Source organism: Eupeodes corollae, chromosome 3 (genome assembly GCF_945859685.1).
Source record: "Eupeodes corollae chromosome 3, idEupCoro1.1, whole genome shotgun sequence".
Lineage (NCBI taxonomy): Eukaryota > Metazoa > Arthropoda > Insecta > Diptera > Syrphidae > Eupeodes > Eupeodes corollae.
The window spans coordinates 85,356,780-85,372,121 of record NC_079149.1 but is presented as its reverse complement, the minus strand read 5'-3'; the positions used below and the strand labels follow the sequence as shown (position 1 = coordinate 85,372,121).

The 15,342-nt window shown below is 38.2% G+C and overlaps 1 protein-coding gene across 1 annotated transcript; it reads left to right on the top strand.

The window, feature by feature from the left end:
- LOC129952618 (protein nessun dorma) lies at positions 1 to 6,420 on the top strand. The gene is made up of 4 exons (XM_056065333.1): positions 1 to 241; positions 308 to 1,092; positions 5,423 to 6,036; positions 6,094 to 6,420. Exons 1-4 carry the CDS (start codon positions 97 to 99, stop codon positions 6,320 to 6,322), a joined length of 1,773 nt encoding a protein of 590 aa, XP_055921308.1. The 5' UTR covers positions 1 to 96; the 3' UTR covers positions 6,323 to 6,420.
- Positions 6,421 to 15,342: the final 8,922 nt, after the last annotated feature.

Here is a 15,342-nt window from a genome sequence, read left to right as displayed (position 1 = left end):
TAAAGGATTTGTTTAAAAAATATTCCATTTATTCTATTTTTCGTTTGCTGTTGTATCAACTTTAAAAACTCTTTTTGGGACATTAGTTGAATAAAAATGGAAGTGTATGAATTTGATAAATGTCTCTTAAATCGACTTGAGGAATCAATGGACGTTTTGAGTTGGAAAGACGGTGTTATCCCAGCTTCTAGAGTGCGCCTAGAATGGTCATACTACATAGAGCTTCAAATAGAACCAGTTGGTTAGTATTTTTAATTTCGTTGTTTTCGTTTTAGTTTAAAAAATAAAAGTATAACAAACCATTTAGGATGGCAAGCATTATGGAAAATTCCCCGAGTAATTTGCGAAGAGCTGAATCTTCGCTATCCAACAGTAGTATTCGGGATGGTGGAGCAAGTGCTATTCAAGGAACTTAAAGCAATAATTGTCATCTTAGCAGTGCAAGATGAGGATGTGCACCTACCTGAAAGACAAGAAGTTAACCTTGAGGACTTGTGGCCAACCAGAATACAAGAAAACTCAGAGTTAAATATTGAAAGGACGGCTGATTGCATTGACCGTTTAAGATTCTTCTATAGCCACGTCTGGATGCCTTGGGATAATGATAACGATGATGACATGAATTGGGTAGAAAAGCATCTGGAGTCAAGAATCCGATTTTGCTATGATTTAAAAAAGAAAAGTATGAAACGCTCTATGGCTGCTCATATAAAAACTCTATTGACTGAAGCTAGGTATATTCAACAAAGACGAGAGTATTTAGAGATCGGCTTGAGTGATGATGAGGAACTAGATCAAACCCTCGATAAGACACAAATTACGGATTTGATGCGATTACATCTTAGGTTGACTATAATAAGGAGTGAAATTGAAATGCTAGAGAATCCAGAAATGCGAAAGATCTATGAAGAAATTAAGTTCGATGACGATAAATCTTTGAAGCGTGCTCTGGACGAAAAGTTGGACAAACGGAAACCTATTGCTTACATTGTCACCGACCCATTCACATTCGAAAAACAAATGCAATTTATGTTGTTGGCTGGGAAATTTGTTGGAGAACAGAAACTTATTCAAATGTGTCCATCCTTGCAGGTAAAAATAAGCGTATTTTTTTATTTGTATTACTAAACAAATTTCTCGTCTGTACAAACATTATATCGTTGTCCTTTTATGAAAACTCGATATTATCAAAATTAGGGTAAATATGCCAACTTTGTGCAAAGGAAATTAAATTCTATTACCTGTCAAAACTTCCTAATATTAACGTTCCTCATTTACTAAATTATAAAGAATTAAAACACCCGAAATCTGTTAGTTTTTATTAGGTCGATTTTTTTTAACGGCTAAATAGGGTGTACTGCATTGAATTTTCATATAAAAACATATAGATAAATATAAAACTAGGTTGAAAAATTAACCTTACAAGTGTCAATGCCTAAATTGGAAAGGTATAAGCCTAATATATGAGGTATCATGATAAAATGCTATTAATTTGGACAGAATGAAAGTGTTTCTTGTGTGGAGATTATTATGTTAACATTAATTTTTTCTGTGGGAATCTTCGATTCATATAGTCCAGAACATTTTACTTTTTTCGGTTTTAATCTTTTGAGGTCTTTTCTTGTAAAATATTTAAGCATAATTGTTAGAGCATTGTTTGCCGAGTTTGCACCTTGTTTCAAGAGTTTCTTACTTACAACATTAACATGAAAATGCTTCCACATAAGTTTGATTTGGGAAAGCATTTTTATTAGCATGTTTTGGAATTTAGCAACAAAAAAGTTTCAAAAATCGATATCTTATTAGAACATATAGACCATTTGACTCTATGACATGAACATTTTATTAAATAATTTTCTGGAGTGAATGAAATGCGAGCCAGCCACAAACCGAAGTCTGTAAAGACGATCAAGGGAACATCGTAGTAGAACCACAGTCGATGCTGAGAATATGGAAAGATCACTTCTCCAAATTATATAACGGCGATGACGAACCGAATAAGGGAGATAGAACCACTCAACCTCGGCGACGCAGATCAATAATTCCGCCTACCCGACCTTGACGAAGTGAAGATAGCTATATCTAAACTTAAGTCAAACAAAGCTGGAGCTGACGGCATCGCTGCCGAACTATTCAAAGCAGCAGGCGATGACTTGGTACGGAACATGCACCAACTCATCTGCAAAATATGGTCGGAAGAAAGCGTGCCCGATGAGTGGAATCTCAGCATAGTGTGCCTGATACATAAGAAAGGAGACCCTTTTAAATGCGCCAACTACAGAGGCATCAGTCTCCTTAACATTGCGTATAAGATCCTCTCTGCCATATTATGTGAACGTCTGAAGCCATTCGTCAACAACCTGATAGGTCCTTTTCAGTGTGGCTTCAGACCAGGAAAGTAAACTATCGACCAAATATTCACACTACGGCTGATATTGGAAAAAAAACAGGAACTTCAAATCGATACCCACCACCCCTTCATCGATTTTAAAGCCACGTATGACAGCATCTATAGGGAAGAGCTCTACCGAGCAATGTCTAGTTTTGGCATCCCTGTCAAACTTATCCGTTTGTGCAGAATGACGATGGAGAATGCACGCTGCTCTATCAAGGTCGGAAAAGATCTTACCGATGAATTTGATGTCAAAAAAGGTTTTAGGCAAGGCGAAGCACTGTCATGCGACTTCTTCAACATCGTTCTAGAAAGAATTGTGAAAAACTCAACCGTCAACACTAGAGGCACAATCTTCCAAAGGTCCATCCAATTACTCGGATACGCGGATGATATTGACATAATTGGAAGATCAAAGCGTGATGTCAGTGGAGCGTTTTTGAGCATTGCGACGGAAGCGAAGAAGATGGGTTTAGTGGTCAATGAGGACAAGACCAAGTATATGCTGTCATCAAAAAAGGACACTGAACGACGACGTCTTGGACAAAACGTCACCATGGACAGCTATAACTTTGAGGTAGTTAATTACTTTGTCTACCTAGGCACCGCTATTAATGCAGACAACGACACCAGCACTGAAATCAAACGAAGAATAACCTTGCAAATCGCTGCTTCTTTGGACTTAGAAGGCAATTGAGAAGTAAAGTCGAGCATGTAAAATCACCATCTATAAGATACTCATCATCCCGGTTCTCATTTATGGCGCTGAAGCCTGGACCCTGTCAAAGAAAGATGAGAGCGTCTTAGGATGCTTCGAGAGAAAAATTCTTCGGGTGATTTTTGGTCCCGTACGCATAGATGGAGAATGGAGGAGAAGATTTAACGACGAACTGTACGGGCTGTACAGCGACACTGACATAGTTAGCAGAATTTCAGTCCAACGGCTTAGATAGCTGGGTCATGTAGAGCGGATGGACATCAACGCTCCAGCCCGGAAGGTCTTCGAATCCAATCTCGAGGGACGGCGCAGTAGAGGAAGACCGCGACTCAGGTGGCGCACCTAGGTGGGAGAGGACCTCAACCAACTTGGCGTGCGAAACTGGAGACAGCTAGCTAGAGGCCGAGCTGGCTGGAGACGCTTGTTGGTTGAGGCCCAGGTCCACCCGGACTGTAGCGCCACCTTAAGTAAGTAAGTAAGAATGAAATGCGAGTGCATATGAGAAATGGGTTGGCTATAGGAACGTGGAGTATAGATCTATGGCAATGACCTGCAATAAAATTCTTATGCAATATAGTGTAGTGTATACGCACTACAATTGGTTTAAACAGCTGACGCACATTTCGTGTTTTGTTTCACTGTCAAACATCTTCAGTTTGGTCTATAATTTAACCATGAATCGTCCTACAAACAAACAACGCTTGCAAATTATTAAATTTTACTATCAAAACACGTGCTCTGTTGAGAAAGTTCATCGCGCGCTGCTTCCAGCAAGCGACTAAGCTCATTTTTGGCTCAATGAATACCAGCCAGAAGCATTGCAAGAGCTACCAATGCATCCAGAAAAAGTTTGGTGCAGTTTATGGGCTGGTGGCATCATTGGACCGTACTTCTTCAAATATAATGCGAATCGTAACGTAACTGTGAAACGTGAGATGATATCCAACTTTTTTTTTGCCCAAAATGCAAGAGCTTGACTTGCATGCCTTGTGGTTTCAACAAGACTGTGCCACATGCCACACAGCCCGCGCAACAATGGACTTATTGAGAGGCGAGTTCGGTGAACATTTTATTTCACGTTCGGGACCGGTCGATTGGCCGCCTTGATCGTGCGATTTAGCCTTAAGATTTTGTGTGCCAAAATTGGACTAATCGGATGGAACATTTGAGACGCAGTCAAGGTCAACATTTGCATGAAATAATCTTCAAACATTAAATTATATGGATCGTTCTATCCGTCAAATAAATATTTCATGCATTTTTTTTTAATTTTATGTGTTTTTTTTTAATAACTTTCCTATAGCTTTTAAAAGCTCAACCTTTATATTCATATACATATACATATGAATCGGACAAGCTAAAGGAGCTATATCACACTAAATTTTTGGTATAAAAAAGATAAAATATAATTTTTTTTAAATGTAAGAGTCATATCAAAAATAAAGACTATTGTCAGAATTGAAAAACAAATATATTATATTAACTAACTACCGCAAAAAATACTCTTGTAGCATAACCGTAAAAACTTTCCTCTTCAAGTATAATATGCATACACACATATAATCTCAAAACGTTGTTGCTATTGTCTCCCTCGATCTCCTACTACATTTGCATATGTTCTTCTCTATTTTCTATTCTTTAATTATTTACCCTGGTTACAAGAGGAGATCGAAGAATCGAATCGAATCGAATTGAGATTTCGATCCAGGTATATGGTGGCACTGAATCGAAGAATCGAATTCAAATGGAATCGAAATGACATTTTTGTTGTATTTGTGTGCGTACTGCTACGTGAATAACTTTCAAATTTTATAACAATGCTCTCAACACAAAGACGAGCGCTAAATTAAATTCAGCTTAGAACCAAAAATACTACATTTAAATGGAATATTTTTGCTTAGAACAAACAATATGGAAAAAACTTATCGCACGCACACAAGCAAGACCTCACACACCAATAACTCGATTCCCCGATTCAGGTTTACAAACAAATTTTCGATTCGATTCACCTCTTTCAGTGGGATCGGATCGAGTAATCCTATTTCGATCCGATCCAGGTCTATACGGCGCTAAATCCTGATTCAATTCGGATTCAATTCTCCTTGTAAACGCGGTAATTGTTGAATTTTCCCTCATTCTCAACTCTTCCCAACTATCGAGGGGTATAAAAAAGGGATCAAATTCAATCATCTCCACGTAGTAATGGAACAATGGAATGTCCATATTGAAAAATATAGTTTTTAAGAATTCCGAAATCCCGATATTTTTAAAATTTAAAGTTTTAATTGTAATAAACATATTTTTTTTGTCAGGATGTTCTTAACATTTGTAACGCATCAGATGATATATATCTTCCCCCGGGACGACACAGTATTAAATTTCTTGAATACTTGAATGATGATGGAAAGATAATTGGATTGAATAGTTCCTCTGTTTTTGCGGCCACAGATACAAACGACGACGAAGTAGTCATCATGTCCCCTGATGACGATTCAATCCTGCTTATTTTTGATGGCGATTTTACTCTAACAAATATTACTCTAGATTGCCGCAATATTCGTTCGGGGATTTTGGTAAAAAATGGTAAAGTCTCACTTAATAACTGCAAAATCACAGGCGATGGCAAATCATCAACACAGCAGGGAATCATGTGCTCTGGAAGTTCTCAGATATTCCTGCAAGACTGTGTACTTGAAAATTTCTCCAACGGAATAGTAGCATGCGATTCGACTGCAGTGACTTTGTCAAATTGTAAAATAAATAACTGCCGAATAGGAATCGATGTTAGTAGTACATCAACTCTTCACTTCAAGCAATGTAAAATCGCGAACTCTAAAAAATGTGGTATCTATTTTGAATCTAAAGCCTTAAATAATAAAGCCGAAGGTAAAAGGATTTTGCTTAACTCTATAGCAGATTTATCACAGTAAGTTGTAAAAAATATCACGTTTGTGTTATTTATAATTTTGTGATTTTATTTAAGGTATATTTGTGGAGCGATGCCATGGTTCGGTGAATGTGAGTTTATAGATTGTCGTTCGAATATTTTTATTCTGAATGAAAAAGAAAACGGATTCCCAAAAGCTCTTGAATGCATTCTTGCCGAAAGCAACGATCGTGATAAAGGTGCTGGTGCACGGAAACGACTAGATGATTCGGATGTTATAGTACTGGATGATTCTCTTGTTGAGATTAATTACGACACAGAGTAGCCTTTTTCTTTTTTTTAATTCCTATGTTAATGATTTTGATAAGTCTTTCTTTTTAATAAATATATGTAAGTATGTATTTAAACAGAGTTTTATTACCTAAACATTGTAATATTATTTTAATATACGTATTTTTTTATTGCTTACTTTTTTGAATCTTTATTTATTTCATGAATAATTTTGTACAGAGAAAAGTTTAAAAGAGTTACAAGCTTGGCATATAAGCCGTCTGCCGGTTTCAAATATATTGTGGCTGCTCCTGGAAGATAAAAATGTGGTTAAAAAACTATATCTATTTATGTATTCCATTCCATGTTTATGTGTGGATTTCTGCTCCTAAGTCCTTCGTTAGCTTGTCGTGTTGGTAGATCTTAAGATGTAGAAAAAAAGCTTAAGGCTATAAATGTAAAGAAGAAGGAAAACAAATTCTACTTAGCTTCTACTCCCAGGTTCGAGTTATGGGCATTTGGGTCTCCTCCTCTTCCTTCCTTTTATAGGGTTGAGATTCCTTGGTGTTTGTTAATGTTTTGGTCCGCACTCGTGCTCTTTTTGTTGTTAATTTAAATAATTAATAATCGCCCGGAACCACTTGAGCAGTCAGAAATAAAAAAAAGATTACGCAAGAGCCAGAGGATCCTGCCTGGACCTCAAGGCGTGCAGCGCACAGGACGCCACTAACATATATACATACATCCATGCCTTCGCTACATACACGACAATACATTCTTTACTAGGATTTATTGCTGGAAATCTTTTTTTTTGTTTCAAATTATTATATCCATTCATTTCTATTATTTAATTCTTATATATATAGGTTTTTGATGTTCAAATGGTAGACATTTGCATTCAAGAGGACACAAGCGTCCACAGGTTTTTCTCAAAACCAACCTCTGTCTATCAACTCCTACGCCACGTAAAAGCTTTCATAGTTGCGAAGCACCAACAAGCCTCGGATATGGACGGATTTACTGTTGACAACCAACGCAAGCAAATAAAGGACAACGAACTTCGGATATGCACGTGGAATGTTAGGTCCCTTAACAGACCACGTGCGGCCGAAGAATTAGCGGAGGCCCTAGACCGCTATAAAGCAGATATCACCGCCATCCAGGAAATACGATGGGATGGGCCGGGCAAAAAGAGGATGAAAAACTGCGATATGTAATTACTATGGTGACTGCTAACACGAAAACCAACAGCGCTTATTTGGATGCGGCTTCGTCATTGGAGCCAGACTTAGGCAAGAAGTCTTGAGCTATAGGTGCATCATTGAGCGCCTCATGACCATACACATCAAGGCTAAATTCGGCAACATCAGCCTGATATGCGCGTACGCCCCCACAGAAGAAAAAGACGACAACAACAAAAATATGTTCTTCGAGCTCCTAGACAAAACATATGAGCAGTGCCCTGGCTACGATATTAAAACAATGAAAGCTGCACGAAAGTGGAAACATCATAGTGGAACCGCAGTCAATGCTGAGGATATGGAAGGACCACTTCTGCAGACTGTATAACGGCGACAAAGAACTGAATTCCGCTGTCAGGCAGGATGATCCATTCAATATAGACGACGAAAACCAACAATCCCGTCCTCCCGACTTAGACGAAGTAAAGATTGCCATATCTAATTTGAAGTCTAATAAAGCCGCTGGAGTGGATGGCTTGAATGCCGAGCTCTTTAAAGCAGCTGGAGATAAGTTGGTTACGAGCATGCACCAACTTATCTGTAAGATATGGTCGGAAGAAAACATGCCCGATGAATGGAACCTCAGTATTGTTTGCCCGATCCTGAAAAAAGGAGACCCTCTAAACTGTACCAACTATAGAGGAATCAGTCTACTTAACATCGCCTATAAAATCTTCTCTGCCGTAATATGTGAACGTCTAAAGCCCATCGTCAACAACCTGATAGGTCCTTATCAGTGTGGTTTTAGACCAGGAAAGTCCACAGTTGATCAAATATTCACATTACCGCAGATCCTGGAAAAAACCCAAGAACACCAAATCGACACCCACTATCACTATCTTTCAAAAGTCTGTCCAATTACTGGCATATGCTGATGACATTGACATAATCGGAAGAACTCATCGTGATGTCAATGGGGCTTTTGTGAGTATTGAGGCAGAGGCGTCAAAAATGGGTTTAATGGTTAATGAGGGCAAAACAAAGGTAGTCAAGGAATTCGTCTACCTAGGCACCTAGGCATCTCTCGAATCATTTGTAAAACGGGTCTTATTATAAGCGGCAATTTTTTGATGTTTCAATATTCGAAGTTGGTTACTAAACCATTCAAATCCATCTTCACACACGTTTATATTTTTAATAAATGAATTTGCAGTTTGTTCGATAATATTTTTAAATATCAGACTCATTTCATTCGTTTCATTTAGATAACAAATGTTATAGATGTTACTTGAATTTAAATGATATTCAAAATTTGCTAGATTATATTTCAGCACCGTCAACTTTTTCTTTTTAATCTCTTTTTTTATTTTTATATTAATATTGATTAAAACAGATTCATGATCGGTAATTTTGAAAATTTTTAATCAGAACCAATTTTTTATGTAATTTTTGAATTCCCCGTACTTAAAACATATAAAATGATACCCCATATGGGCATGTTAGGAGGTATAGTATACACTATAGGGTAGAATAATGGGACGCCATTTAGGAGTGTTGATGTCTGCTAACGTTAGCCTCAATAAACATGTTCAGCGTAAGAGCAAAGCAGCTAAAGTAGCTCTCAACATAATGTGGCCAGCTTTCTTCTCAAACAAAAACATAGACTTAGGATCTAAATACCGAGTTTTCCGAGCAACCATTAACACTTGTTTGTCTTACGGTATTCGAGTTTTTGGTCACACATATTTTGAAGAATTTGAGTTGATACAACTCCTCTTTTTAAAAAGATTATTTCGGTTACCTAATTCAACTCCAATATTGAGTCCGGAATCGCGCCGATTTATATTTAAAATTTGAAATTGCATGCAGATTTTGTAACAAGAGTAATGAGTAAACCAAGTTCGAATCTTCACACATATATCATGAAGGTTCTTTTGCGAACAAGCATCGCCATTTAAGGAATGAACTCAACTTGCCCGATTGCATAATGTTTCTCTTGAACTGAACGAGTTTAACAGAGATAACTGGCAAGATATATTTTCGAATGTTATCGCAAAAGTTGATGAAAATATATATCTTCAACATTTAAATAGAGCATCATCATCGTCAACAAGAGAAATATATAGAAATCTATGCCACTCCTTAAAGACTAATGCGACAAATTATTTCAATAATAGACTTTCTGCGAGAGCTATAGGTACAATTTTCAGAGCAAGGGTTGAAATATTGAACTTGAATTATATTCCGCATCGGTCAGAGTTACATCTTCTTTGCAATTATTGTAACAGAAATGAGCGTGGCGATATTTACCATTTCAAAGCAATTTGTCCGAAACTACAAGAAATTCGAAGACTCTATTTTCAAAATAGTGTCCTCTCTAGAGAACAAATGTTTGGTGTAATGAATCTCTTCATGTTCTGTGACTATGCCTCAACTTATCGAAGAAGCTTTTCAGCTTTTTTTTAAATTCTGTTTTCCTAGAAGTATTAATTTACAAATTTCTAAAACAATTTATAATATGAATTTATACAAACGTAAACTAAAACGCAAAAATTAATAGTTATCAAAAGATCATTTACTTTTTTCTATTTGAGCGAATGTAAAACAACAAATTATTATATTTTTTTTTGTATAACAAGAAAACTATTTATTTTATTATTTTATTAAAGCAAACGTTTTTTTTCTAGCAGACGGCAATCTTGCCATGTTCATATATTATTTTCATTTTCAAATTGTAAAACAAATGTTTTTAATGAAATTAAGGAATAATAATAATAATAGAGAGCCATTAGGAGAGATTCTTTTTTAAGCGCAAACAAATGTGACAAGAGGACACGAGCGTCAACAGGTTTTTCTCAAAGCCCACCTTTGTCTATCAACTCCTACTCTCACCTCCCCTTGGTAAACATCGGGTGTCTAGTACCTCAACTGTAGATTGGGTTCCAACCTCATTGGAAAGTTGTTGGGGGCAGCAAACGAGAGAGGGGTGGGGAGACGTGTTTCCACTAAGGCACGTCTCCTTATCCAGACGGCAGCGGAGGAATTCCCGAGATGGAATCAACGGTGGCGTCTACAGTTCCAGTAATGTTAAACTACTTAGTGAACACCTTATAAGGCTTCTTCGACTTATTCGGAGCCCAGGCCTATAAGGAGCGGTTTTATCCGGCTCCCCATCCTTGGAGTTATACTAAGGATCTGGCCCTCTAGGTTGTGCTGCCGGGGTGACTTCCTGGCCACGTAAAAACTTCATAGTTGTGAAGCACCAACAAGCCTCGGATACGGACGGATTTACTGTTGACAACCTACGCAAAAGAATTAAGGACAACGAATTTCGGATATGCACGTGTAATGTTAGGTCCCTTAACAGTCCACGTGCGGCCGAGGAATTAGCGGAGGCTCTTGACTGCTATAAAGCAGACATCACCGCCATCCAGGAAATACGATGGGATTGACCATATTGCTATTGACGCCTGACACGCTTTCAGCATCATGGATGTTCGAACCTTCCCAGGAGCTAACATCGACTCGGACCACTACCTCGTTGTAGTCAAGGTAGCACTTCGGGTTTCCAGACCCAAGCCAAAAGTACAAGTAACCTCTGTCGGCAGGCAAATGCAGCCAAACAACAGGCACGCAAAGCGGCGCTGCATAAAAGGACGAGAGCTGCTCATGAGCTCTATGAGCAGAAGAGGCGAGAGGAACGCCGACTTCTCAGAAGGAAAAAGAGAGGGCATGAGAAGTGCGGTCGAAGAGTTTTAGAGGTTTAAAAGCAGGAATGAAGTTCGAAAGTTTTATGAACAGGTGAAACGAAATACACAGGAACATAAACCTACAACCGAAGGCTCCCGACTTAGACGAAGACATATCTAAGCTGAAGTCTAATAAAGCCACTGGAGCGGATGGCTTCAATGCCGAGCTCTTTAAAGCAGCTGGAGATAAGTTGGTTAGGAGCATGTACCAACTTATTTGTAAGAGATGGTCGGAAGGAAGCATGACTTCTCTGCCGTGAACATCTATAGCCCATCGTGAACAACCTGATAGGTCCTTATAAGTGTGGTTTTAGACCAAGAAAGTCCACAGTCGATCAAATATTCACATTACGGCAGATCAACACCCACCATCATTTCATCGATTTCAAGGCCGCATATAACAGCATCTACAGGGACCAGCTGTATAGAGCCATGTCTAGTTTTGGCATCCCTGCCAAACTCGTTCGTTTGTGCATGATAACCATGGAGAATTCATGCTGCTCCATAAAGGTTGGAAACAACTTAACAGAACCTTTCGATGTCAAAAAAGGTGTTAAGGCCCAACTATAATAGGCATAAGCTAGCATATGCGCGCATAAGTAAACGTGCGAATACAAAGAATCTTAATACGAGTGAACATAATGGAGTCTAGCTACGTTTCGTTCAATTTTTCTTAGTTTCGTTAACTTAAGCACACTTAAGCAAGAGGGATCCCAGTCGCTCGCCGCATAAGTAAAATCTGACATGTAGATAGGGGAGCAAAATTTGCATTATGTCTATGCAGTAATTTCGCAAACTTAAGTGAATGTTCGTTGTGTTTTTGACATAAGATTATGTTTACTTAAGGCCCAACTATAATAGGCATAAGCAAACATAAGCTTATGTCAAAAACCCAACGAAAATTCACTTAAGTTTGCCAAAATTACTGCATAGCCATAATGCAATTTTGCTCACGTACCTACATGTCAGATTTTACTTATGCGGCGAGCGACTGGGATCGCTCTAACTTAAGTGTGCTTAAGTTAACGAAACTGAGAAAAATTGAACGAAACGGAGCTAGACTCCATTATGTTCACTCGTATTGAGATTCTTTGTATTCGCACGTTTACTTATGCGCGCATATGCTAGCTTATGCCTATTATAGTTGGGCCTTTATGCCTATTATAGTTGGTTGGCTGTCATGTGTCAACATCGTGCTTGAAAGAATAGTGCAGAGCTCACAAGTCAACACTAGAGGCACTATCTTTCAAAATTCTGTCCAATTACTAGCATATGCTGATGACATTGACATAATCGGAAGAACTCAGCGTAATATCAATGGGTTTTTTGTGAGTATTGAGGCAGAGGCTGCAAAAATAGGTTTATGAGGGCAAAACAAAGTACATACTTTCGTCAAGAAAGGACATACAACATCGACGTCTTGGTCAAAACGTCACCATCGACAGGCCTAACTTTGTGGTAGTCAAGGACTTCGTATACCTAAGCTCCGCTGTAAACGCAGAAAACAACACCAGCGCTGAGATCAAACGCAGAATAACTCTTGCTAACCGCTGTTTCTTTGGGTTTAGAAGTGGAAAAGTCCTCTCTCGAATGACCAAAGTGTCGCTATATAAAACCCTTACCATCCCCGTCCTGCTATACGGTGCAGAAGTATGGACTATGACAAAAGCGGATGAAAGCACCTTGGGTCGCTTGGAGAGAAAAGTTCTTCGTGTGATCTACGGTCCCGTAAGCATCGAAGGGGAGTGGAGGAGAAGATGGACCGACGAGCTGTACGGGCTGTACAGCGACGTAGACTTAGCCAGAAGAGTAAAAGTCCAACGACTGGGTCACGTAGAGCGCATGGAAATCAATGATCCGGCCCGGAAAGTCTTCGAATCCGCACCCACAGGACAGCGCAGTAGAGGAAGACCGCGAATTAGGTGGCGCGCACAAGTGGAAGGTGGCCTCACCCAACTTGGAGCGCGAAACTGGAGACATCTAGCTAGGGACCGAGCTAGATGGAGAAGTTTGTTGGGTGAGGCCCTAGTTCACACAGGACTGTAGCGCCACCTTAAGTAAGTAAGTAAGTATATATAGGTTTATTTCATTTCATTTCTATTATTTAATTTTAATACATTTATTTATTTTTTTTCTTACCTTTTTGTTTTTTTCTTATTACATTCATTTTTTTAATTTTTTTCTCGTTACTTTTTAATGTATGTATATTCATTTGCATTAATTTTTTTTTGTAATTTCTGAGTTTCATTGTGATAGGGAAATTTCAGCGATTGTGGTTTTTTTTTGTTTATTCCGAAGAAGTCACTGACGTCGCCAGTGCGAAGAGAGGTTCCTCTTACGTCCCTCGCGACGCAAAATTTAGCATCCTCCTATATTGTCCACCCGCAACGAGCTCTTTGTAGGTAGGAAATTAGTATCCGATTAGGAACAGCTAAACTTATATAAAGGAAACTCGCCGCGTGGCTCCGGCGATTAAAGCTCCTGTTGTTATTTTTTTTTTGTGTGGAACCGCCGAAGAAATTTCCCTAAGAGTCTTGTTCTTTCCTTCCTTTTTTGTTCTCTGTTTTACATGTAATTGCAATAATAATGAATGTGTATTTTCAGTAAATAAAATAGTTAAGATTTTTTTTGTATATGCAATGCTTTGAAATAAAATGTGTTTTTTTTTTGTTGTGATTCAAACTGAAAAATGAAATAGTGAAGATTTTTCAGGCGGTGCGGTCTGGGGGACTAATTTCAGGTTTGGCGGAAATGTAATTCCACGGCAGTGAACTTTCCTGGTTCCATTTTTGGGGAATCCGAAAACCAGGTCGAGTGGATTCTAGGAAGGATGGGTAAAGGCCAGGCCGTAACGTCATCAGCGGCCGCCGAGAAAAGTGAATGAAGTGGTGGTAGTGCACATTTAATATCAAACTATTCGACATGATTTATGTTTTGTAAAGAGGTGAGTTCCGGTAACGGTAGCAAGACCCAACATCCGACCGTCAGCTGTGCGCCGTAAGCATGCCGCAGCTACCTTAACGGACATTCCTTCCCGGCCCAATCCCTATCCTAGTTCCCATCCTAGATTTGCCTCCGCCGACCGAACCTTCGTTTTGTGGGACAAGAATCTCCGTACAAACATAAGCTGTCAAAAACATAAGTTGTCAATTGTAGTTTTTGATTTGAATTTATTATTTTTTCTATTGATAATTCTTTGTTACTTTTGGAAAAAAAACTATCGAAATGGATAACAAAACCAGTTCTCAATACATCTATATTTTCGGCTGTATCGATCAGAAGATATTGCACCCCGTCGACCTCAAAAATTTGCTGATCTTCTTCACTCATGTTAATTAATTTATAAAAATGATTAAATTTTATTTATTTTCTTAAAAATTACGCGCCACACCAGACAAATGAACAACTGATTTGGGTGAGCAAGCAAATTGAGAAATGAATCCATGAGTTTTTTGTCGCAGAAATCTCCGCAAAAAATCTCAGTGCTCAGCTGAGATTTTTTGTCTCACTTAAAAAATAGTTGAGCGCTCGGAGCGCTCAGTTTTGGTACACGCCAGAGAGAAAAAAAATAAACGATTAGTTTTTTCTCTCTGGTACACGGCCTATTATGTCCAACCTGGATCAGTCTCAACATGTCATCCGATGAAACTAATTTTTTTTAAAGGCCAGGTTACCAGCAGTAATAGAATGTGTTGACGGAACCCATATTGGAATCGTTGCTCCGATTGAGTTGCGTTATGATGTTATAGTACGGGATGATTCTCATGTTTAGATTAATTACGACACAGAGTAGCCTTTTTCTTTTTTTTTTTGATTCTATGTCAATGATTTTGACAAGTCTTTCTTTCTAATAAATATATGTAAGTATGTATGTAATTAAACAGAGTTTTATTACCTGTGCACATTGTAAAAAAATTAATATATGTACGTATTTTTGTATTGCTTACTTTTTTTAATCTTCATGAATAATTTTGTACAGAGAAAAGTTTAAAAGAGTTACAAGCTTGGCATATAAGCCAATAACTAATATCATTGAAGGTAATAATTGTTATTCTACAGACTGAAGCTAAGTTTCCTTTAAACAGTTTTTGACGCAGACTTTCTCGTTCAGTTAAATAACTACTGACAAATTGTATTATCTATAG